This window comes from Neophocaena asiaeorientalis, unplaced genomic scaffold (assembly GCF_003031525.2).
Source record: "Neophocaena asiaeorientalis asiaeorientalis breed wild unplaced genomic scaffold, Neophocaena_asiaeorientalis_V1.1 scaffold483, whole genome shotgun sequence".
NCBI classification, from domain to species: domain Eukaryota; kingdom Metazoa; phylum Chordata; class Mammalia; order Artiodactyla; family Phocoenidae; genus Neophocaena; species Neophocaena asiaeorientalis.
The window spans coordinates 730,640-757,773 of record NW_020175631.1 but is presented as its reverse complement, the minus strand read 5'-3'; the positions used below and the strand labels follow the sequence as shown (position 1 = coordinate 757,773).

Here is a 27,134-nt window from a genome sequence, read left to right as displayed (position 1 = left end):
TTTGGAAAATAATTTAATCCAAGGAATATTTTGGTTATGGTTTTACACAAATAAACAGTTTTGATTAATTTTTGCTTTTTTCCACTTAATGCATTAGAATTAAAAAGAAATTGCTGAATTGTATATTATAAAAAGAAATAGAACAATTCTTATGGATAAAATACAGTAAAAGACAATTATTGAGGAACTGTCTATAATAGTAAGAATTAAGAAATACTTTAGTAAAATACAGTTCTAATTACAAACTGATCAAAATATTCTTGTGTATCAAGAGTAAGTATACATAGAAACTCAAAAAAACTCATGATGTCTTCTCACATAAGAGTATTACAGGCTTGTCCTGACTCATTTATGATTAGCATCTTCTGTGCAAAAGTATTTCTTAAAATATTTAGTGTTTAAAATAGTCTATTTTTAAACATTATAATATTCCACTGATTTTGGAGCTTATCTGCTTCTCAGTCATTTGGAACAAGGCAGTGAAGCCAGCTGATGATGTGAAAAGCTTCAGGAAGTACAGAAAAAATGTCATTCAATAGAGACTATTTGTAAATGATCCAAATACCATTTTCCTTGCCCTGACCAGAGAAATATGTATATAAAGCATCTGATTAGAAATATTAAGGATTAAATGGTAATGCAGAGAAATGAAGGAGAGAAAGTAGAATTATTGGGGACTATTTGGTGTAAGTATAAACCCACTCTCCTGACCATGGTAGAATCTGCATGCTTCCCTGTATACAATCATTTATGTTTGTACTGGAGAAAATGAGTTATCAAGAAAAGGCAAATTAAATTATGTAGTCTCCATAACAGCTTACTCATATTTTCATCAGAAATTTAGAAAGTGTTATGGCATATATTTATTAAATTCATTTTGATACATTTTCAGTTGATATCATATAATAGGAGAATAACAGTATAACTAAGGCTATTTTTAAAAAATACTATAGATCTTAAATATTCCTCTTTAACTATTGATATGCAGATTTGGTTAACATTTCCATCTTTCAGATTATAACAAATCCCCAAGTAGTAAGAATCCAAGGTAAATTTTAAATACACTTCAATATTTATTTAAGCAATCTGAAATGTGTTTACAAAATGGTTTCAGAATGACACTGGTGGACTGCGTAGCCTTGTCAACAAGTGGACTACCTTCTTAAAAGCGAGGCTGGTATGCTCGGTAACTGATGAAGATGGCCCAGAAACACACTTTGATGAACTAGGTACATAAATGTGAGATTGAAAAATGTTCTTGAAAGAGAGTTTGTAAAGTTTACATATTTTAATAAACTCTCAAAAGAGGTTGTATTTTTCATGAATGTTTTCAGCATAAGTAAGTGCTGATTTGAATTAATGATCTGGATACTGTTCATGAATTTCCTGAGTATTTTTTAAATCTGTCTTGCCCCTAAGTGCACTGCTGAAACATTTAGTTCATTGAATCCACCATGATATATGAATTCGTGTGTTTTGTGTGTGTGTTTGTGTGTGTTTTAGAGAGAGAAGAGAGAGGTATTTATATAATTTATATATAAGTAATGATATGTTTGTGCTTTTCTAAAATAAATGTATATTTCATATATATTTGAATTCTGATATTCTGGTTTAAAATCAGTTTGTATGAGAATACAGCTATATATTTTTACTACAGTTAATGGACACAATAGAGGTTATATGGAAAAGTGTCAGAGTAGAAAGTAGACTTGTGCTCCAGTTTTAGTTCTTCTTGGTGACCCTGGGACTAAATATTCTCAGCATGTGTGACATGAGGAGGGTTATACTTTCCAGGTCAAATAAGGACTGAAAATCTGATTCCTTTCTGCCAAGGAACAGTTCTCTCTCTTTTTTTTTTTTGAATTTAATTTAATTTTTTATACAGCACGTTCTTATTAGTTATCTATTTTATACAAATTAGTGTATACATGTCAATCCCAATCTCCCAGTTCATCACACCACCACCCCGCCATCCACGCTTTTCCCCCTTGGTATCCATATGTTTCGAACAGTAGAATAACTTGGTACACATAATAGTATCGTGTTTACTAAGTGCCATTTAGAAATGACTTTTATTTTGCTTTAATCCATTAAAATATAAAATGCTGGTTAGTCTCAAATACTGAGGCAGGTGATGAGATAAGCAATAAAAATGTATTATAATATGGAAAAAATACTGGTTCTAGCAGCTACAATAATTGAAATAGACAGTTGGTCTCCTCAAAAAGCCATTATGTTGATCATAGAAACACAAGTTTTTATTTCAGCTTTTCTAGAAAAAACGTTCTAAGTATGATTTCATGTTATAACCTAGTTACTCATTATTTCCCCCCAAATTCTTTGCAAGTATATTTATGTTTCAGTGACTTAGAATGTTTCAGTCTTTCCCATTTTTAGGGAGAATAGACAGTGCCAGCCTTTTATGGAAAGACTAGTGATTATTAATTTATTGCTTAAGAGGTTCTAAATTTATTGTGAATAACAAAATACATCTTTCTTTGTATTGGTCAGCAAGAATCTTATTTGCAAAAAGGTCACTAAATCCAGATCTTTCTTGCATTCATAACAATTGGTTATTAATTGGAATTTCCTATCAGAAATTTACTTCCAGGTTCTGTTCTGTATTACTGTACCTTACGATCTATACTTTTGCCTTTGCCTCAATATACTTTAAAATTCTTGTTGTTAGGGGAATTATTGATTAAATAAAAATATCACTAGCAATTTTGACTAAAAGACAAAAAAGTCTTATAAGTCACTGTGAAAAAGTTTTCTTCCATGTTCCAAATTCTAACCCTAGATTAAAAAGAAATTGAGATTTGTAATACTTTTTAAATTAAAAATGTAATTTATTATCATTAAGGATATTTAGAAAATTCAGGAAAAAAGAAGAAACAGGAAAGTTTCTGTAGCTTTGTTAACCAGAAACACTCACTGGTAATCTTCTTATTGTATTCTAATGTATAGTTTTATGGTTTACATGGTTCTGGTCCATATTAAATACCATTGTGTCTTTTCTATTTAATATTATTTCATCAGCATAGTTTCCATAAGTGTTTGTGTAACATTTTATTTAACTTACTTTACCATGTGCTTATCATTTAGTTGCTGTCAAATTATAATGATGCTGCAGGAATATCTTTCTGAATAATACTTTTTGTACTTGAAATTATTTCTTAGGATAAATTTTTTAAATATTTGGGAATCTTAAAAATTGATATTTCCCTTTTATAGAGGATGTGTTTCTGCTGGAAACTGATAACCCAAGGACAACACTAGTGTATGGCATTTTTACAACATCAAGGTAATATTAAACAATTACATTGTATGAGTTAAACAATAAACTTTATTAAGTAATAGTAATTATTATAAAAACATTCTTCTCAACTCTTTAATTTTACTTAACACTTAGGATGTAACTCTCTCATTTTATTACTTTTGCCTGATTACTAAAATATATTTAAGCTGAACTCAGAGTTTCAAAATAGTTTTGTATGGGGTATTTATAATGATTATATGCTATTTTTCTCAAAGAAAGGAGAATATAAACTACAATGCAGGGATAATGTATATAAGCTATTGTTTTAAGGAAATAATTTGAAGACTCATGATGCAAATAAAACTCTTAGCATTTCTATTACAATTTTTATTTCAATAGCAATCTAAAGTGATAGCTATGAACACACTAAACCAGTTTTCATGTTCCATGTGACAGTATTTTAGATATTTGAAAATAGCTTTGTTTTCTAATTTATCTGGAATGCCCAATCCCAATTATCATGTATTTCAAGACAGTCCAGCATATTCTCATCCTTTCCTGCGTGTATTCCTGCGTACTCATTTTACACCAGGAGTGTTACTCAGAATTCAGCACAATACTCCACTTGTGATATGGCCAATTCAGAATGTCCTTTTCATCAGACAGTCAACTACAAAATGAAAATCTAAAGATTTTACTATTCTTCTCTAGTGGGGGAAATGTGGTATAATTGTAAACTGTAATGATCTCTTCACAGTAAAAGAATATCACAGGGATATTGATTATAAATCATATTTACTTTGCCCTATAAGATATCTAAAAAGATGTCTTTCAGGATGAGTTTAACTCCTGTTTTAACAAAGGAAATAGTCTTGATTTAACTCACAAAGAATTGAACGAAGCAAAAAGAACCAGATTCTTAAGAAGAAAATGTTTGTCTCAAAAAAATATTTTCCTAGTTTCTGTGTTTCCCTAGTTCTGTGTTTCCCAACACCAATAACTTTAACATAGAAAAAATGTTGTCATTTCTGACTATTAATGCTAATGATTAATAATATATCTTGGTTTTCTCAGTGGGCATCTAAGTTTCCCATTAGGCATCTAATTTAAGAGAAATATGTGATTCAGGAAAATGTTGGTTTCAGTCAGTCTGCTTAGTGACAATGGAAATAGTTTTCAGTATGCATCCAAATAAATTTTATGAGAATTTATTGACTAAACATAATTTAAGGAATCGTTTTTGGACTCTATTGTTTACAGCAGAGTAGCAGGGAATGTTTACAACAATTTCTCCAACTACTATTTAGGACAGCATTGTAAGAATACTCTCACATTGAAATAATCTTAAGACAAAGAGATACAGTGTTCTCTTATTAATGAGATTTATTTCTGTGAGGTAAACTATGATAGGTTATGTTGATACTGATTTAGAATTCAAATCATATTTTTAATAAATCATCAATTCACTTTTTGTTTAATATCTTCTGCAAGATAAACCAGTTGGAAGTTTCTTTGACTTGTCCTATATTTAGGACAAGTACATTGAGTACTTTTCTATAACTTATTGTCTACTACCTCCATGGGTGAACTAAATGTTTTGATATCAATGGCTTATTTCAAAACAGTAGAAGTTTTTTAGTTTTTTACAATGTGTACCATAACATTCAACTTTTCCATGATGAATTACATTAAGTTTTTATCACAAATTTTACCTTTATTTTTAAAATTGTATTTAAATTTTAAAAATAAGAAAATTAATATCTTTCTATTTTCTTTTTTAGCTCAGTTTTTAAAGGATCAGCAGTGTGTGTGTATCATTTATCTGATATACAGACTGTGTTTAATGGGCCTTTTGCCCACAAAGAAGGGCCCAATCATCAGCTGATTTCCTACCAGGGTAGAATTCCTTATCCTCGCCCTGGAACTGTAAGTATCCAGGAAACTTTCTTTGTTATTTTACTTTTTTAAAAAATATAAGTTACTAAGAAATGAATATCATGCTGATGTTTATTAAATACAACTATAGACCTACTGGTATGCTCATTATAATTTTTCAGCTCACAGGTTCTTAGATTTGGGATTTTAAAAATATATATATTACAGCATTCTGTACAATTTTTTCTAAGTGCTATTGATAATAAAATCTCATTTATATTTCAAGACAGCTGGATATGTTAGATAGGGAAGAGATATTTTCCTAATTTTACTGACATAAAAACCATAGCTTGGAAAGGGTTAACATTTTGAAGGCAGCCTAAGAATTTGAATGCTAGTTGCTTTTCACAATCCTTCCTTATATTAAGGAATCTCATCTACTTTAATGAAAGAATAATCATGTGAGAATTAGTTTAGAGATAAATCATGTGGAGATATTTCAATTTTAGGGATATATTTAGTTAAAAATTATACGTTGTATATATTTCTCAAAGAAATAAAATGGTATGTGTGAGCAAGTAATGACAATGAAAGTGATGTAATTCAGATAAAATATTTATAAAGTTTTAAGGCATACAAATATAACCATGTCTTGCAACATTGTAGAATTAAGGGGTACATTGTAAACTACCTTTTCCAGCTGAAGTTACAGACAGTGCACTGGCAGATTGGAACTGAGTTTTTCTAGGACAATGATCACAGTCTTACTATTTGTTTTTGATTGGACAATAATAATGCTGCCTTGCATTCTAAAATATTGATTAGTTTCTGTCTCTGTAAAATGTCATACAACACACTGATTGAGAGGAGATGTTACACAATTGACCAAGAGGAATATAATCCTCTCATATCTTTGCATTACATCAAGTAAGGTTATATTTATAAATTGGGTTGGAGGGAAGTAAAGAATGATTTTTTTTAAATTGAAGGATATTTATTAAAATAATATTTACTTAAAATGTTTTTCTTTTTATTTGAATATGAAACCCCCTTTGTCAATATGCTTTCAGACATTCATTCCTCATAATTTTTACTGACTGTTGATTCACTTTAGTTTTGTGTTATTATTAGAGTTTCTTTGCAATGCATTATTTACTCCTTTGTTTTCTCATCATCTTAAAGTATACTGCTGTCAAATGTTTTAAAAATAGAAAAAAGTGTGCTAAGCCTCTAAAGAACATGTTTATTCAAAATTAAAAGGGCTCAGGTTTGGTTCCCTGGCTAGGAAGCTCAAAGATTAGTCATTGATATGTATTTTATTAGAACAATTCACTTTTAATTAATTTTGGAAAGATTATCAGAATTGCTACTTATCCAGGAAAGAATTGTTTTAAAAAGTTGTAGTTAATCATGGCTGGCAACAAAGTCTTAACCATATAATTACATTCTCCTTTTAAATGATTTCACTTTGATGCTTATAGCTCAACAGAAGATGGAAGAAACATTTATTTATTTGGTACCACACAAGGAAAAGAAGTCAACAGATATATCCATCTTAGGGTACCTCAAGTTGGAGTGTGTTGGATAAGAAGCAGGGTTTACATAAGAGAAGGGAAAGCAAGGGGAAGCTGAATAACTTTCAAATTCCATCATAACTGAAGACTCTCATTATTTCATTGAATGTAGTTCATGTATTTTCAAATGATTCACTGATAAAGTATCCAAAGATTTGTCATATTTTTGAGAATTGTTTGCTATTTGAATTTGACCAAGTCATTGCTTCATCTTAAATCAGCAAATTAAGAGGCGGTTGTGATTATATATGCTTTCATCAGTTATTCTTTTGAACAAAATATATATGGGATTAGTACAGGAGCAATTGATTTGTAAACTGAATAAAATTCCATTTCCCCTAAATAAAACTTTAAGAGAAACCTCTCAGATAGAGATAAAAGAGAGCCACACTCATTGAATCGGGGTCCAAGGCCTCAGAGCCTCAGTGAGTGTGTGCTGGAGTTAGCTTGTACCTGGCTGGCAAGAAGAGATTGTGTTCACCTCATCTCAATTGAGGAGGTCACAGTAGCAACTGGAAATCAGCCATGGTGGGATTACTACACCATGGAAATTGGCAGATGTTACAAATCAGGGTTTTTCCCCTAAAGAAAAGCGCTCTCCCTGGTCCCACAGTGCCTCATGACTCTCCACCCAATGGCAGCTCAAAAGGTCTCTGAGAAGAACACTCATGTTGAATAGCAATTATCCTACATAAAATGTGAGACTAGATAAATCATTTTTAGTAAAACAATATAAACCAACGCTAAATTAGAAAATTCTGCAAACAGTCCCACTTTTCACTATTTCTGAACTCCTAAGAATAAGCATTTTTTCCTGTTCCAAAGCAGTGTGAAATAAGCCAGGGCTTAGTGACACACATCTGGAGGAGACTCCATGAAAAAAGGGAGTGAGTAGTCAGTACTTGAGACATATTTCTATAATGTGGTTTCTTACATCTGGTGCTGAGACCAGAGTAACTCCCTTAAATTAAAAAAAAAATTGTCAGATGAGTAATCCTTAGGGAATAAAAGAGGCTGGGTGGAGGAATGACCTCTGGAACTGCTCCTGGAAAAGCATACCTCCCTGAAGATGTAGTTCCTCCACACTTCACTGAGCAAAACACCATGAAGTCAGCTCTCTGACTCAGAGTGGCCAGTATCTGTCTCTTTCTTGGGCTTCTAAGGTTTAATATCACCTTCATGTAGCCAGAAGACTTACAGCCAATTGACCCAAAGCATTCTTTTTCTCTAGGGTTAAGAATGTTGCCTCTGAAGCCTCCCAAGGTAGGATCAACTATGATCGCCATACTTTATTTCCCTATACAGTAGTCCAGTTGCAAGGTCAACCTCATAAATATATGACTGGAATCTTAAAGAAATGACACTGGCAGAAATCCTATACCCTCATTCTAATGTTCCTGGTAGGTGCTTCTTTTAAAGCAGCATTGATAGCTGTGTTAGCAAACTCCCAACTAGCAAGCCCAAGTCAGTAGGAAGAAGCCTGCCAATTGTGTCATAATGTTTTTCCATAAGTAATACAAGTTTGTGGAAGAAACAAGACACCTTTGGTATGTTGTAAAGGGCAGCCAAGGACTGCAGATTCTCTCTGTGGCTGAGCTAACATATTACATTATTCTGATACAACATGTTTAAGCTTCTGTAGAAGATTGTGTTTGCTTATACTATACTGTTAAAGCAGAACCTCACAAAAGTCTTCAGTTTTAACATCTGTTTATAACTGGACCAGAACCATCTGCTTCAATCACCATGCTTTGAACAGGTCTACAACCTGGTGCAGCAAAAGAACACAGAAAATTCATGATCCTGACAAAAGGGCCAGCAAAAAGGTTTCCCTTTTTCTTGGGACCACTAATTATATGGATCATGTTCAAAGCATCTTTTGGTTGTTCTTACATTAGAAGCATTTTTATTCCTCATAGACATTTTAAAACATAGCAAAGTTTACAAAAAAATTTAACACATGAGGCATATAGGCATGAAAAGTTAATTACATATTGTTTCACATAATTATTCAAGACATATGAATAAAGCAGACAATAAATATTATTGAAGTCTAGAGAAAAAGGAGGTCGACATGGGACAGCCCTGTTTGGAAAGGCATATAAAAATATATGAGATTGAGCTGGGCCTGAAGGGTAGTTGATGTGGATAATTTGGATAAGTAAGAAGGGATGTTTCAGGCAAAGGTTACTGCATACATTACAAAACAAAGACAGAAATTAATAAGTGAATCCTAGAAGCTCTGCATGGGCTAGTAGACTGGAACAAAGAGCTCTTTTAAGTCGTGGAGGATAAATACAAGGAAGATGAGGGCCAGCTGGTGCATAAATACAAGTCTTCAACTTTGTAATTCTTTGGGCTTTAAATAAAAGGCGTAGATTACCAAGGGTTTAAACGTAAGATCAATTTCTCTCCGAACACGAGTTTCAAAGACCAATGCTAGAAACTAGCCCCGATTCTAGAATATCATTTATTTATGTCCATTTATTTATCCATATACCACTTGTCCTTCAAGTGTTAGGTCAAGCTTCTTTTGAAACATGCCTGTCACTCCTTCTGTGAATAGTTTTGCATTTATTTTCTGTTATCTGTCTTTAGCCTCAACTTCTACCTCTTTCTTTCACTTTGTGCTCTGTGATTCAGGATTGCCCCAGGATTTATAGTTCCCTAAATATTCCAAACTCTTTTTATTTTTTTAAATCTCTAAACCTCTTCACTAATTCTGGCAGCCTTAAGTTCTCTACTATTCTAAATTCATTTTAAAAATATTGGCTCTTATTGATCATGAACCAAATTCTGTTATTTATTTTATATTTATATTAAATTATAATTATATGTCTCAATTGTTATTTTACTTTGAATATGTCCATCTTCCTTACTAGAACACTTGTGTCTAGAGGACAATGGTAGCTCCCGATTCTTAAGTCCCCAACTGGGCACATCAAAAAGCATTTTGAATAAAAGCTGTCCGAAGAATTGACATATGAATTAATATGTGAATATATTAATGCTGAAGACTAGTATAAATGGGTGAGTGGATTAGGAGCAGATGCTCAAGAATACCTGAGAATAGCAAAGAAATTTGGCATACTTCCTTCACATGGCATTCTTATTGTTCCTGTATTTCACTTAACACTTTAGTAATCAAAACACTTAAAATGTCTTTACTCAAAAAAGGAGTGCTTATCACCACTTGATAAACAGAAGCTAGAACTGGAGAAAAACAAACACTTAAAGGAGAAGTTTAACCAAAATAATGACTATTTGTAGAGCAAAATTATCCTTCTTAAGAATGAGACAACAGCCCAATTAATGGACAAAGGCTTTATTTTATGGTAGCACGTGGGTGTTATATTATCTTGAGGTTTCAGTACAGAGGCTTCCATATATCACAAGGTGAGGGATACGTTAATCACATCTTATTTATACTTGGCAGTTTTATACTGAGCAAACTCACAGTTCCAGATGGAAAGTCTGCAAAGGGTAATCAATTTTTGTTCTTGTCACCATCACTGTCACTCATTCTGTGTCTTATCTACAAGCTTTATGCCATGAATCAATGGAAAAATTAATTATTGTCAAAAAGAATTCTTCTGTAATTTTGAAAACAAACTTTTACTAGGAGACACTTATTTCTAAGTAAAAAGTTTATTGTGAATATAAAACAAAAGTCCCAAATGGAGAACATTTGAATGAATATAAAATAATTGATTTGACTTGATTTATTTGGGTTACATATTTAATAACTATGGTTTTGAGCAACTGAACATAATTTTTATCTAAATTTCAACTACTATTAAGTAAAACCCAGAAACTAGGCACTTATAATTTAATAAGCTTATCACTCATGAAAATAATTGCTAACTGGAAATTGTATAAATTGCCTAGTAATATATGCTAACTTTGGATCTTTCTGGAACTTACAAATGAGAACACTTGCAAATATTTAAGGAGACATCTCAGCTTAGCAGACCATCATTAGTGGTGTTTTACGAAGGACTGGAACTATTTAAATTGCCCATGCATTTGTTCTTTCCATGTTTTCATTCAGTGAGCAATGTATTTCCTGTTTTCCACTTTGTGTGAGGAATGAGGGTAGAAAAAGCCCATAATACTACACTTTTCAGAAGTATGGTACATACCCATAAGTTTAGAATACCCTCACATGGAATTTTTTGTCCTCATTTGGTCTTTTAGTGTAAGCAATTTATAAACATGCATAAATATAATACTTCTTCCTAAAAGAAAAGCATATGAACCCCAGATGAAAGTCTAGTTAATGGGATAATGAATGAGAAGCTTAGTTTTATTACTTGTCTCATTATCTCTCTTCAGTGAAGTCATTTAATTGCTCCTTATGCCTTTCTACAAAAAGAGAACTATATTTACTTGTCCTAGAAAAAAATTCTAGTAATGTTAACTGTTTAAAGTTAGTCTAAAAATTGCATTCAGGATGATACAGTTCAAATGATTGAGAGCACATTCATAATCTGCTGAGTCTTATTTGCAAATGCAGGACTGCCTGGCAACACTGGCCCAGAGGCAGTGACATTGTAGGTCAGCTGTTGCATGGATTTAACCCAGAAATTGCCATGTTTTGTTTGGTCCCTAAAGTTGTTTTTCTTTTTTTTTTTCATTGGGTCAACATTAAAATTTTGGCAGCTTTCACATAAAGTTCCACATTTCTATCTTCTGTTGGAATATGGCCACACTAGGCTTATATTCCTGCATAGGAGCAGTCAACTAGAAATAAATGTTCATTGCCACTGTCGAATGGGGTATAATTTTCCTTTTATTACTGTCCCCATCACATCTTGCTGTTCACCACAGATGCTGTACCCATTGCTGTTGAACAGGAAGTTTGCTTTGTTGCTTTCCTTTCACTTTGTACCTCTCTAAAGAGGATAAATGAAATCTAGAACAGTAGTGCTTTTGTTTTAAAAAAAATGACCAAGTATTTTTTTTTTGAAAGTAGAGGTATTGACAGTGTTTAATAGGGCTAGACAAATAATGTTTGTATGTGTTAAAAGCTTATATGTTGCTCATATAACTTAACACTCAGCTCCTATTAGTGAGTGTGTTTTAAGTTCCAAGCTTCAGCACCTCCCAGCCTACCCATGAGTTTGGCCTCAGATGCTCTGTAAATGGAATCCTCTTCTCAGAAGTCCTTGTCATGCTTCCTTTCCAGAACTGCTGAAACTGTCCAGCAGTCATTTTTAGATCTCATAATTGCTTTCTCTCTGCCCCTTTAAACTTGATGCTCTGAATCTTTCCTCTCCTCCCCAGAACTGAGGCGCCTGTTTCATACAGCCCCTGCACCAAAATTGGATGCCAGATATAATGGAGTAATTCACTCATTCAACTACTCTTTGTGGAATATTTAATATTCTTCAGCTTTATTATAGGTCTGAGGGTGAAATCATGAACAAAATTTACCCAGTTAAGACTAATTCACAGCTTACATTGTAGAGGAAGAAACAGACAATAAAGATATAAGCAACAAATACATTACACACAGGTAAATAGAGCTGTGATGAAAAATAAAGCAAACTAAGGAGATGGAGAGTGGAGATGGCGTTGGGGAGCTATTTTTGTATGTGTCATCACCTTTAAGGAAGTAACTGTTGAACTGAGAACTGAATGAGGCAACAGAGAAAACCACGGAGCAAGTGCCAAGGTCCTAGAGCGGGAGCTGGCTTGGGACTCAGGAAGAGCAAGAACTATGGGAGGGGTAGATGCAGATGCAGGCCAGACATTCAGGGGCTTATAGCCAGGCTAAGCTGTTGGGATTTTATTCTGAGAGTAATGGAAATCACTGGAGTGTTTTCCAGAGGGAAATTATAAGGTCTAGTTTACCATATCCAATCCAAGCTCCAACTTCGGAGAGCCCTCTTTTGGGAGAGGGGATCAGATAGAATAAAACTCTCGCAGGTTAGAGTTCTGATTGAATTTGATAACAATAATCTAATTTATTTTAGCCGGTAGCAGCATTAGATTATATCCAGAAGGTTTTTTTTTTTATAACAACACTGGACCTGGCGCAGAATAAGAAACAGAAAAGTGAGAGAAGGGTGAAAATTTATACCGTATACCAAATGGTGTCAGCTCCTCTCTGAAAACAAACAGTGCAGGATAAGTGGACTTAGCCTATTTAAATGATCAAATTATACACCTTATTTTCTACAGATAGTAGTACTATGCATAGTCATGCAGTTTTCTCCTCACTCGGTAGCAAATACACTTAAAACAGCTTGAGCTTCTAAGTATTTTGAAAAATAGAGGTCTTCTGATTATTATTAAAATAAAGCCACTATTGTATTAACTTAGTCCTTTAAAATTTTTTTTAGTGCCCAGGAGGAGCATTTACACCCAATATGCGAACCACCAAGGAGTTCCCAGACGATGTTGTCACTTTTATTCGGAACCACCCTCTCATGTACAATTCCATCTACCCAATCCACAGAAGGCCTTTGATTGTTCGTACAGGCACTGACTATAAGTACACAAAAATAGCTGTGGATCGAGTGAATGCTGCTGATGGTAGATACCATGTTCTGTTTCTCGGAACAGGTAAGTATTTGAGCTCAAACTAGCTTAATGTGTAGTAAAAGAGCGTACTTGCTACGGGCATGATATTGAAATCAGAAAAACTCCAGTGTTTACATGTGTCTGACTCTGAGGTGTTTTATGTCTTCATGCTTCAGTTTCTACATCTGTAAAATGCAGTTAAGATAAATTACTTTATAGGATTGTTGTGAGGAACAAATGGGTTAATATATGTAAAGCACCTAGAACTATTCCTGGCATATATTGTGGTGAAATAAGGTAATGAGATGAATGAAGGGATGGGAAATTTTAAGCATGAGTGTTCTCTCAACTAAAACAAATATTGTGACCGCTTCATAAACACATGGAGCCATATATGCTTTCCTGCCATCTCCAGGACGTTTCTTTATCAATTATATTATTATATACTTTATTCTTGCATTTCATCCTCTACTGAATTCTTGGTTTAGAAACCTTACGCTAGCAAATGAAACTAGGCCTGTACCTTCACCTACTGCCACCTCTGCTATACTGCTGATTTCGCCAAGGTCTTCAGTGTTCCCATGACAAGAAAATCCAAAATCCTTTAACCACTGAAATGCCTCCACATCCTCTTTGCCTCATTTGGCATTTTAGAATCACCCTACCTGTTGCTTCAGCCACAAGGCACATAATTTTCCTCTGTCTCTAGCAGTTCTCTCTCAGTTTCCTTCAGTAGCCTCGCTTTCTCCTCCCCATGAGTGTAGGTGTTTCCTGAGGTTCTCTGCATGGTCCTCTTATTTTTATGTATTCTTTGGCCATCTCATTCATTCATTTGGTTTTAATTAGTCTGTGCAAACAATCCCAAATGTGTATCTCTAGTCCTTGCCATTTTGTGAGCTCAGTGTTTGCATTTACAACTTATGATTAGGTAACACAAGTTGTATGACAGGTTAACATTTCAAACATCATGCTTCAAACTCAGTTTATTCACTTCTAAAACTCTTTAACCAGTGCTTAATCCAGTCTCCCATATTTGTATTCATTACCACACATTCCTTTCAAGGTGCTGTTTCTCCTTCATATGTCATTTCTCTCTGGGCATATCACAGTACCGGGTAACCTCAGTAAATATTTGTCAAGATGAACTGAAAATCATGACTATATCCACGGCAACACGTACAATGAAATGAATTCATAACTGATTGCAAAAGCTAATCTTCACTTGCATAAAACTGTGTTCTCCAAAGATGTTGCTTCCATATAAATAACTATAAAGAGTTTCTTTTAGCCTTGATTCTGATCATCCAGTGTGGAAATTGCTTTTGAAAAAAAATTTTTTTTCCTCAAGTGATGAGGTCATTTAGAGTCACACCTCTCTCTAATGTCTCATATTACTCAGAAAAAAATGACTGTTTTCTTATTTTCCTTTTGAAGGCTGTCTTAAATGTAGACTCTTTTCTTCCCCAGTTTTATTGAGATATAATTGACATACATTACTGTATAAATTTAAGGTACACAACATAACGGTTTGACATATATATTGTGAAATGCTTATTGCAATAAGTTCAGTTAACATCTATCATCTCATACAGATACGATAAAAAGAAAGAAAAAAAAATTTTTCCTTCTAATGAGAACTCTTAGAATTTATTCTCTTAATAGCTTTCATATATATCATACAGCAATGTAACTGTAGTACATCCCAAAACTATGGGGGTGTATGTTACATCCCTAGTACTTAGTATCTCCTAACTGGAAGTTTGTACCTTTTGATTGCCTTCATTTAATTCTCCCTCTCTCCACATCTGGTAGTGAATGTGGTTTTTCATTTTGTTTTTGTTTTTGTTTCTTTATATTACACATATAAGTGAGAGCATACAATACTTGTCTTATTCTGTATGACTTTTTTTCACCTAGCATAATGCCATCAATTTCGATCCACGTTGTCACAAATGGCAAGATTTCATTCTTTTAATGGCAGAGTAATATTTTAAACCACACTTGTTTTTCTATTCATTTGTCAACAGACACTTAGGTTATTTCCACATCTTGGCTATTGTGAATAATGCTGCAGTGAACATAGAGGTGCAGATATCTTCTCCGGTTAGTGTTTTTGTTTCTCAGAGGTGGACTCTGATATCACATTCAGGTTGTTTTTTCATGAAAGTCTACATAAAATATATAGGTTTCATGGATGGAATTTTTTAGTCTTTATAAACAGTTCAGCAGTGTTTATTTAGATAGAAGGCAGTAAGAAACATGCTTTTGCACAAATTCTTTGGCTTTTCTTACCACATAAGTAATCTGGCACCTTTACATAGACTTTTTATGTTGGTATTTAAGAACTTGTATCATTTTGGAGACCTTCAAGATGGCGGAAGAGTAAGACGCGGAGATCACTTTCCTCCCCACAGATACATCAGAAATACATCCACATGTGGAACAACTCCTACAGAACACCTACTGAACGCTGGTAGAAGACCTCAGACTTCCCCAAAGGCATGAAACTCCCCACCTACCTGGGCAGGGCAAAAGAAAAAATGAAAAACAGAGACAAAAGAATAGGTATGGCACCTGCACCAGTGGGAGGGAGCTGTGAAGGAGGAAAGGTTTCCACACACTAGGAAGCCCCTTTGCGGGCGGAGACTGTGGGTGGTGGAGGGGGGAAGCTTCGGAGCCGCGGAGGAGAGGGCAGCAACAGGGGTGTGGAAGGCAAAGCGGAGAGATTCCCGCACAGAAGATCAGTGCTGACCAGCACTCATCAGCCCGAGAGGCTCGTCTTCTCACCTGCCGGGGCAGCTGGGGGCTGGGAGCTGAGGCTCCGGCTTTGGTGGATCCCAAGGAGAGGCCTGGGGTTGGCTGCGGGAACACAGCCTGAAGGGGGCTAGTGCTCAATAGCTAGCCGGGAAGGAGTCCGGGAAAATGTCTGGAACTGCCTAAGAGGCAAGAGACCATTGTTTCAGGATGTGCAAGGAGAGGGGATTCAGAGCAACACCTCAATGAGCTCCAGAGATGGACGCAAGCCGCAGCTATCATCACAGACCCCAGAGATGGGCATGAAACGCTAAGGCTACTGCTGCAGCCACCAAGAAGCCTGTGTGTGAGCACAGGTCACTATCCACACCTCCCCTCCCAGGAGGCTGTGTGTCCCACCACTGCCAGGGTCCCGTGATACAGGAACAACTTCCCCAGGCAAGCACACGGTGCGCCTCAGGCTGTTGCAACGTCATGCTGGCCTCTGATGCAGCAAGCTCGCCCTGCGTTCTGTACCCCTCCCTCCCCTAAGCCTGAGTGAGCCAGAGCCCCCTAATCAGCTACAATTTTAACCCTGTCCTGTCTGAGCAAAGAACAGATGCCCTCAGGTGACCTACACGCAGAGGCGGGGCCAAATCCAAAACTGAACCCCAGGAGCTGTGCGAACAAAGAAGAGAAAGGGAAATCTCTCCCAGCAGCCTCAGGAGCAGAGGATTAAATCTCCACAATCAACTTGGTGAACCCTGCATCTGTGGAATACCTGAAGAGACAACGAATCACCCCAAAATTGAGGCGGTGGACTTTGGGAGCAACAGCATATGTATTTTTTTGCTCTTTCTCTTTTTGTGAATGTGTATATATATGCTTCCTTGTGTGATTTTGTCTGTATAGCTTTGCTTTTACCATTTGTCCTAGGGTTCTCTCTGTCCAATTGTTTTTCTTTTTTTTTTTTAAGTATAGTTTTTAGCTCTTGTTATCATTGATGGATTTGTTTTTTAGTTTGGTTGCTCTCTTCTTTTTTTCTTTTTTTTTTTTAAGTATAGTTTTTAGCTCTTGTTATCATTGATGGATTTGTTTTTTAGTTTGGTTGCTCTCTTCTTTCTTTCTTTTTTTTTCTTTTTAATTTTTTTCTTTTTAATAATTATTTTTACTTTTTTATTTTAATTATTTTATTTTATATTATAGTTTTCTTTCTTCCTTTTTTTGTCCCTTTTCCTCTGAGCCGTGTAGCTGACAGTGTCTTTGTGGTCTGGCTGGGTGTCAGGCCTGTGCCTCTGAGGTGGGAGAGCCAAGTTTAGGGCATTGGTCCACCAGAGACCTCCCGGCTCCATGTAATATCAAATGGAGAAAGCTCTCCCAGAGATCTCCATCTCAACGTTAAGACCCAGCTCCACTCAACAACCAGCAAGCTACAGTGCTGGACACCCTATGCCAAACAACTAGCAAGACAGGAACACAACCCCAATCATTAGCAGAGAGGCTGCCTAAAATCAGAATAAGGTCACAGACACCCCAATACACACCACTGAAGGTGGCATGACCCACCAGAAAGATAAGATCCAGCCTCATCCACCTGAACAAAGACACTAGTACCCTGCACCAGGAAGCCTACACAACCCACTGAACGAACCTTAGCCACTGGGGGCAGACACGAAAAACAATGGGAACTGTGAACTGGCAGCCTGTGAAAAGGAGACCCCAAACACAATAAGTTAAGCAAAATGAGAAGACAGAGAAACATGCAGCAGATAAAGGAGCAACGTAAAAACCCACTAGGCCAAACAAATGAAGAGGAAGTAGGCAGTCTACCTGAAAAAGAATTAGAGTAATGATAGTAAAGATGATCCAAAATCTTGGAAATAGAATGGAGAAACTACAAGAAACGTTTAACAAGGACCTAGTAGAACTAAAGAGCAAACAAACACTGATGAACAACACAATAAACGAAACTAAAAATTCTCTAGAAGGAATCAATTGCAGAATAATGGAGACAGAAGAACGGAAAGTGACCTGGAAGATAAAATAGTGGAAATAACTACTGCAGAGCAGAATAAAGAAAAAAGAATGAAAAGAATTGAGGACAGCCTTAGAGACCTCTGGTACAACATTAAATGCACCAACATTCGAATTATAGGGGTCCCAGAAGAAGAAGAGAAAAAGAAAGGGGCTGAGAAAATATTTGAAGAGATTATAGTTGCAAACTTCCCTAATATGGGAAAGGAAATACTTATTCAAGTCCAGGAAGCACAAAGAGTCCCATACAGGATAAATACAAGGAGAAACACACCAAGACACATATTAATCAAACTATCAAAAATTAAATACAAAGAAAAAATATTAAATGTAGCAAGGGAAAAAACAACAAATAACATACAAGGGAATCCCCATAAGGTTAACAGCTGATCATTCAGCAGAAACTCGGCAAGCCAGAAGGGAGTGGCAGGACATATTTAAAGTAATGAAAGGGAAAAACTTACAACCAAGATTACTCTACCCAGCAAAGATCTCATTCAGATTCAACGGAGGAATTAAAACCTTTACAGACAAGCAAAACTAAGAGAATTCAGCACCACCAAACCAGCTTTATAACAAATGCTAAAGGAACTTCTCTAGGCAGGAAACACAAGAGAAGGAAAAGGCCTACAATAACAAACCCACAACAATTAAGAAAATGGTAATAGGAACATACATATCGATAATTACCTTGAATGTAAATGAATTAAATGCTCCAACCAAAAGACATAGACTGGCTGAATGGATACAAAAACAAGACCCATATATATGCTGTCTACAAGAGACCCACTTCAGACCTAGGGACACGTATAGGCTGAAAGTGAGGGGATGGAAAAAGATATTCCATGCAAATGGAAATCAAAAGAAAGCTTGAGTAGCAATTCTCATATCAGACAAAATAGACCTTAAAATAAACACCATTACAAGAGACAAAGAAGGACACTTCTTTGGAAGGGATCAATCCAAGAAAAAGATATAACAATTGTAAATATTTATGCACCTAACATAAGAGCACCTCAATACATAAGGCAAATGCTAACAGCCATAAAAGGGGAGATCGACAGTAACACAATCATAGTAGGGGGCTTTAACACACCACTTTCACAATGGACAGATCATCCAAATAAAAATAAATGAGTAAACACAAGCATTACATGATACATTAAACAAGATGGACTTAATTGATATTTATTGAACATTCCATCCAAAAACAACAGAATACACTTTCTTCTCAAGTGCTCATGGAACATTCTCCAGGATAGATCATATCCTGGGTCACAAATCAAGCCTTGGTAAATTTAAGAAAATTGAAATCATATCAAGTATCTTTCTGACCACAATGCTATGAGACTAGATATCAATTACAGGAAAATATCTGTAAAAAATACAAACACATGGAGGCTAAACAATACACTACTAAATAACCAAGAGATCCCTGAGGAAATCAAAGAGGAAATTAAAAAACACCTAGAAAAAAATGACAATGAAAACACGATGACCCAAAACCTATGGGAAGCAGCAAAAGCAGTTCTAAGAAGGAAGTTTATAGCAATACAGTCCTACCTCAAGAAACAAGAAAAATCTCAAATAAACCACCTCATATTACACCTAAAGCAATTAGAGAAAGGAGAAGAAAAAAAAACCCAAAGTTAGCAGAAGGAAAAAAATCATAAAGATCAGATCAGAAATAAATGAAAAAAAATGAAGGAAACCATAGCAAAGATCAATAAAACTAAAAGCTGGTTCTTGAGAAGATAAAAAAAATTGATAAACCATTAGCCAGACTCATCAAGAAGAAGAAGGAGAAGACACAAATAAATAGAATTATAAATGAAAAAGGAGAAGTAACAACTGACACTGCAGAAATACAAAAGATCATGAGAGATTACTACAAGCAACTCTATACCAATAAAATGGACAACCTGGAAGAAATGGACAAATTCTTAGAAAAGCACTACCTTTCAAGACTGAACCAGGAAGAAATAGAAAATATAAACAGACCAATCACAAGCACTGATTTGAGATTGTGATTAAAAATCTTCCAACAAACAAAAGCCCAGGACCAGATGGCTACACAGGTGAATTCTATCAAACATTTAGAGAAGAGCTAACACCTATCCTTCTCAAACTCTACCAAAATATAGCAGAGGGAGGATTACTCCCAAACTCATTCTACAAGGCCACCATCACCCTGATACCAAAACCAGACAAGGATGTCACAAAGAAAGAAAACTACAGGCCAATATCACTGATGAACATAGATGCAAAAATCCTCAGCAAAGTATGGCAAACAGAATCCAGCAGTACATTTAAAGGATCCTACACCATGGTCAAGTGGGGTTTATCCCAGGAATGCAAGGATTCTTCAATACATGCAAATCAATCAATGTGATACACCATATTAACAAGTTGAAGGATACAAACCATATGATCATCTCTACAGATGCAGAGAAAGCTTTCAACAGATTTCAACACCATTTATGATAAAAACCCTCCAGAAAGTAGGCATAGAGGGAGCTTACCTCAACATAATAAAGGCCATACATGACAAACCCACAGCCAACATCGTCCTCAATGGTGAAAAACTGAAACCATTTCCACTAAGATCAGGAAAAAGACAAGGTTGTCCACTCTCACCACTCTTATTCAACATAGTTTTGGAAGTTTTAGCCACAGCAATCAGAGAAGAAAAAGAAATAAAAAGGATCCAAATTGGAAAACAAGTAAAACTGTCGCTGTTGGTAGATGACATGGTACTATACATAAAGATGCTACCAGAAAACTACTAGAGCTAATCAATGAATTTGGTAAAGTAGCAGGATACAAAATTAATGCACAGAAATCTCTTGCATTCCTATACACTAATGATGAACAATGTGAAAGAGAAATTAAGGAAACACTCCCATTTACGATGGCAACAAAAAAAGTAAAATACCTAGGAATAAACCTAACACCTGTATGCAGAAAACTATAAGATGAGATGAAAGAAATTAAAGATGATACCAACAGATGGAGAAATATACCATGTTCTTGGATTGGAAGAATCAACATTGTGAAAATGACTATACTACCCAAAGCAATGTACAGATTCAGTGCATGGGATATATATATATATATATATATATATATATATATATATACCCACAAAGAGCTGATTCACTTTGTTATACAGCAGAAACTAACACACCATTAGTAAAGTAAAGCAATTATACTGCAATAAAGATGTTAAAAGAAAAAAAGAAAAGAAAAAACTTGTATCATTTTCAAAAACAGTATTTAGGTATTTAGGCAGTATTTAGGCATCTGTTTTTAATTGTAGTGGGAAGCTTCACTGATGCTTGCTTACAAAGCCACGTAAGTCTCTTGAAGACTGTATCCTATTTGGAAAGTGCATGTTATGACAGTGCCTCTGCCAACAGCACCTTTCTGAATAGATGGTAACTCACTTAACCGTTGAACCTTATCCTCATGGTTATATCAAACGACATTGTAATTTTTTTTTTTTTTTCGGTACGCGGGGCTCTCACTGTTGTGGCCTCTCCCGCCGCGGAGCACAGGCTCCGGACGCGCAGGCCCAGCGGCCATGGCTCACGGGCCCAGCTGCTCCTCGGCATGTGGGATCCTCCCGGACCGGGGCACGAACCCGTGTCCCCTGCATCGGCAGGTGAACTGTCAGCCACTGCGCCACCAGGGAAGCCCCACATTGTAATTTTTAAAAGTGATTTCTACTTTCGTGAAACTCTAACAAATAGTATATCATGATGAAATATTTTCTGCCTGAGTAGATCTTGGATTTCTGGTGAAATTTCTTCAGAAGACAGTTGTCTGTGCTTGTTTGCTGCTAAAAGTGAATAAAATAGCCTTTTCTGAAATAGAACTTAGGAGAAACACAGGTCACTGTTCCCAGGATTTCTTAGCTTTGTGTATCTCAATGTCTTAAGAAGGATATAATATGTCTTGGGTGTCAAGTACAAAATAGCCCTTTAATTGTTATAAATAAATAATTATGCTTCAATTATTCCCACAATGAAGCAAGCTTCTCTCATGTCTTCCCTTTTCTCTGGACCTTCATGGAGAATTTAAGGAAATTTGATGAAGACATTGGTTGTCAAAAAATTTGCCATAGGAAAAACATGTGACAGGTCATTGGAATGCAAATACGTATCTTGTAACTGTATCCACTTTGACTAGTATGAATGATTTGTAGTTCACAGAATCTCCATGGTAGTTATGTGGGCTCAATGCCCAATAACTGTTACAGTTAGTCCATTACAGTGTAGTACTCTGGCTGAGCTTGAGAGGCTGGTAATCTGTCTTTTCACCCTTCTAGGACTGCCTCATTAATTTTTGTGTGCTGTCAGCTGACAAAATAAACAAACAAATAAATACATACATACCTACGTATCTACATATGTACATTTATAAGTAAAAAAATAGAAGGAAGGGAGGGAGGGAGGGAGGGAGGGGAGAAAGAAAAGTAAGCTTTGTCCTGTCATCTTTTATTTCTTAGTTTGCATTATCAATGTCTAGTCTAGGGATCAGAAAACTACAACATGGGCCAGATCTAGCCCACTGCCCTCTGCAAGTATGGTCTGTAAACTAAGAATGTTTTGCATTTTTTAACGACTGTAAAAAAATTACAAGAAGAATGTTACATGAGCAGTGAAAATCATAAGATTTTTATATTTTAGTGCCCACAAATAAAGTTTTATTAGACCACAGCCATGTTCATTCATTTACATTTTGTCTGTGGCTACTTTTGTGCTACTACAGCAGAGTTGAGTAGTTGCCAGAGAGACTGCTTAGCCCAAAGAGCCTAAATTATTTATTATTTGGGTTTTTACAGAAAAAAATTGCTGACTCCTGTTTTATTTAATAATTATATAATTTTAGAAAAAGTAAGACTTCTGAAAGAAGCTATTTTCTAATATGTAGCTATAATACAAGAATTTGTAATGTTGCTTCATATAAATACATCTTCTTTAATCTTGAGTAAAAAATGTCCTGCTCTTCTATTAAAACTTAAACTAGAAACCAAGTTTACTTAATTATTTTCCCATTCATTCCTACTACTACATCCCCTAAAAAGGAGCACAGGTTAAAAAAAAATGTAATTTATAATCAGTGCTTTCTAAAATTTGGTATTATTTGTTGATATTCTGTAGCATTTTTGGTTTTTCGTTTTTTTGTTTTTTAGTTTTTAGTATTTAGGGCGATGGGTATTTTTATGTTCCTTACTCTTTTTTTTTTTTTTTTTAATTTTAGGAAGGGCTATAAAACAGCAGGCAAGGGTTCTCATAGGATTAACATTTCTATTTTAACTTTGCCACCTACTGCTTATGTCCAGGCTATTTGTTCAAAGCCAACTATAATGCACAGTGAAGAGATTTTTGCCTGTTTTCCTTTTGCCTCTGGAGTTATGAAAATATTTAAGTGTCTAGGTCAATTTCAGACACGTTGTGTCAAATTTACATTTTTAGCACTAAATATGAATCAGAATGCCACGTGCTTTCTGACGAAAGAGGGAGTATTCTTGTGAATGGTTGTTAGAGGTTTAGGATGATTTAATGCCATTATGATTTTTTAATGTAAGCTCAATACGTGTGCTACTCTGTGAAAATTCTTATATAGTGTGTAGTGTTTCATGCTCTTCTTAATGTCTGTTTAACTGGACAAGTACTAAGTTGGACTGTAGGCTCCAATAAGTCCTTTGAAAGTGTGGAGTTTTGAAGTATGTGCCCACATATGTGACTCAAACCTTAATACGTTTGCCTTGCAGCATTACAGGTTAACTGCCTTCATAGTAACTAACAAGTTCTGGCAGTCACAGCTCTTGGAATGGCACACTTAATGAACTGCAGAGGCAAGCATTTTGATTTTTAAGGAACTCCCTAAATTACTCAAGATGTAAAATTTGATAGCTGGAACAGTACGTTTGACTTCAGAAAAGACTATACTGTCAGTTGGAAGCTCCTTTGCTTAGGAGTAAGGAACAAATCCCCTTATAAGTCACTGGTTTTTAATAACATTGTGGTTCACTGCTTTCCAAAGCAGAATCTGGAAACTTCTGAGAGTTTACCAAGGATTCTACAGGGATTTTCACAGCAGGAAATAGTAATAGAACAGAGTGGAGTGATGGCTGAATTGACAGGAGAAAGATGATAAATCATGGTGTGATGACTGCTTGATCATGTGGAAGAGTAGCAAAAGGGATATGTGAAGAGAAAAAAATGTAAGAGAGCCCATATGGTGATTGTTAATCCAGAGACAAATGTTCTCATTTAAATTTTACTTTAAAAAGACAATTTGTTAAAAATAAATATATGGATAATTGCTGAAAAAAAGTTTTTTAAGCATAATTCTTTTCCTTTAAGCTACTCTTCAGAGATACATTCTTTTAAAGCTAGCATAAAATCTCACATAATTTTTATACAAATTTTAGTGTTGCTAGTTTGCCTGAATTACCCATTTACTTACTTAGTATGCTACTTATTATGCAAATAAGTATACTTTTTCAAGTTTCTGAAATATTTTATTACTATTATAGTGATGCTAATTAAAGTTATTTACAGTGCTTATCTTTTTCCACATATGTTATTGAATCACCTCCAGCCCTTATAGCTACCCATTAAAGAACTGTGGGAATGTAGACTCCATAGAGAGCAAGGATATTTGTCTGATTTATTCATTGGTATATCCTCAGTACCTAGAATAGTGCATCACTCAAAGTTGTCACTCAATAGATATTATTTGAATGAATGAGTGAATGAGTTGCACTTATCCTCCATCGTGTTTGACAGAAGCTCAGATAAGTGAAGATCACATAGATATTGAGGGTATGATACAACCAGAATATCACCTCTTGCTGTCCGATTTCACATCCTGAGCATTTACCCTCTTCAAGTTAATTACCTCATCTACAATCACCACTTTACATATTTTCCTTTTATGAAGTTAAGGTAATTTAATTTATATTGTCTCATTTTACTATGAATTAAATGTTTCATCCACATATGTCAAGAAGATATTGCTGATGCGTTGACATTCAACATTAGCATCAGCATTGCTTTGTTTGAATGACATCACTCGCTTTTGCCCATCCACATGCTGTCACCACGTCTTACATGTGAACGAGATACCTCTCAAGGTGACAGAAAAGACTTGGAACAGACTGGATTTGTATGTGAATTAACCAATTAACCTGTGATTCTGATATCTTTTTATGTCAGTTGCCATATATTTAGGAGTGAAGGAGGTAATACTTTGGGGGGAGAGTAGAGTACAGAAATGGAATAGTACTTCATCTTACTTTTTGATATATCACTAAATCTTTGTGTGTTTTAAAACTTGTTTTGAAATGGGGCTTATATCTGTGTCCAAAATGTCTTATGCACTCACCAAAACACATATATCTAATTTGCAGGTTTCTATTTACTTAAAATAGATTTTGCATATTCAGTAGACAGATATGGAGGATTTCAGAATATCACACAAGGAGATAGTGCCTCTCAGCAGTAGAGCTGGCAACAATATGCTCTTTATCACTGGTTCTTTTACTATTTAATCACTAATATAAAGCAACTACAGTCAAACCTAATCCGTATGTTGCCTTCATTTAACCCCTTACTCTTATATGAATGTAAGGAAATTTTCTAGCCTAAAGACATTAATTTATGAAGTCTTCTGTCTGCATCTTAAGAAGAAATAACCACACTCTGTTCTTGTTCTTGATGCGCTGCCAAGCTTCGCTGAAGCAGACTTGGCAGCCTTTGTCCCCAGGAGAAAATCTCACAGCCCACTACCCAGCCAGGCCAGGCCCTCTCTATGTGACTACCCAAAGGAGGTGCGTAGCCAGGTGTCAGTTGTGAGGGTGGTCTTTGTGGGAAGCCAGTTTTTTTTAAAAAAAGTTTTATGGAACTGAGAAAAGTTCAAATGGTCAAAAATGGAAAGAAAGGTTTCATTGTAGAATATGAAGTGTAGTGTGAATTGAACCAAAAAGATTTGAAACTGGATTTTCTGAGGTAAGTCATAAATGTTTTATTTAGTTTAGAGTCAGAAATGTTTTACTTAGTTGTATGCTTATTTTTCTCTTCACTTATGTGGTAAGCAGAATAAGAGTCCCCCAAAGTCCTAATCCCTGGATCATGGTCTCTCTGCTCAGGGTCCCACAAAGCTGCAGTCAAAGTGTAAACCAGACTGCATTCCTTTCTGGAGTTTAAATTCTCTTCCAAACTCGCATGGTTTTGGGAAAAATTAAGTTCCTTCCTGATGCAAGAATGAGACACTGCAGTTCCCTGCCATTGGCCATTCAAAACATGATTGTTTGCTCCTTCAATCTGGTAACACAGCATCTCATACAATGGAGCATAATCACGGGATTGACATACCATCAATTTAGCATTATTCTTTGGCCTAGAAGCAAATCACACAACCACTTGCACTCAAGGGGAGAAGTTATACAAGGGCATGACTTAGTAGGGTTCACCTTAGTGTAGGTCAGTCACTGCCCAGATACACTTAAATAGATCTGTTTGGTATTGGTGGGGAGGATACATTACAGACTGAGGAAAGAAGGCCAGTTAGGAGACTTTTGTTTTTTATAGACAAGAATTGATGAGAGCCTAAATTAAAACAGGTATTAGAAGTCAGAGATTGAGAGAGATTATCAAGAGATATTTAGGAAGAGGAAAGGACCTGATGATAACAAATTGATGAGGGAAGGGTAGGCAGATGAAGAAAAGTGTCTAAAGTGTTTTGTAGATTTATGGTCTGGCAAAGGGGTGAAAAGAAGTTCCATTCACTGATCAAGGGAATATAGAATCAGTAAGCAGATTTGGGAAGTAACGAATTCCTTCTGAAGAGCACACCTGTCTTCTCCTATGACCTGTTATGATTAGAAGCTGAATTTACCACCTAAAATACACTATCTCATTAAAACCTCATAGCATCCCAATGAGGTGGAATCATTATTCCCATTTTACAACTGTGTAAACTGAGCTTATGTTCGTGAAGCTATTAGAAACTAATTAAATTCCAACCCAGGTCTGTCTCACACTGAGTTAAAGATTTTGTGTACCATTCAGATGGATAAGTCAAAGAGGGTGTTGTTGTAGATACACTTCAGCAGAGAG

At 35.4% G+C, this 27,134-nt stretch overlaps 1 protein-coding gene across 1 annotated transcript in view; it reads left to right on the top strand.

The window, feature by feature from the left end:
- The window catches only part of SEMA3C (semaphorin 3C), a 184,044-nt gene that overhangs the window by 113,593 nt on the left and 43,317 nt on the right, over nt 1–27,134 (top strand). Inside the window, exons 9-12 of the mRNA XM_024731419.1 lie at nt 1,115–1,229; nt 3,235–3,304; nt 5,041–5,185; nt 13,056–13,278. Coding sequence (XP_024587187.1) covers nt 1,115–1,229; nt 3,235–3,304; nt 5,041–5,185; nt 13,056–13,278 — 553 coding nt within the window. The remainder of the gene's footprint in view (nt 1–1,114; nt 1,230–3,234; nt 3,305–5,040; nt 5,186–13,055; nt 13,279–27,134) is intronic.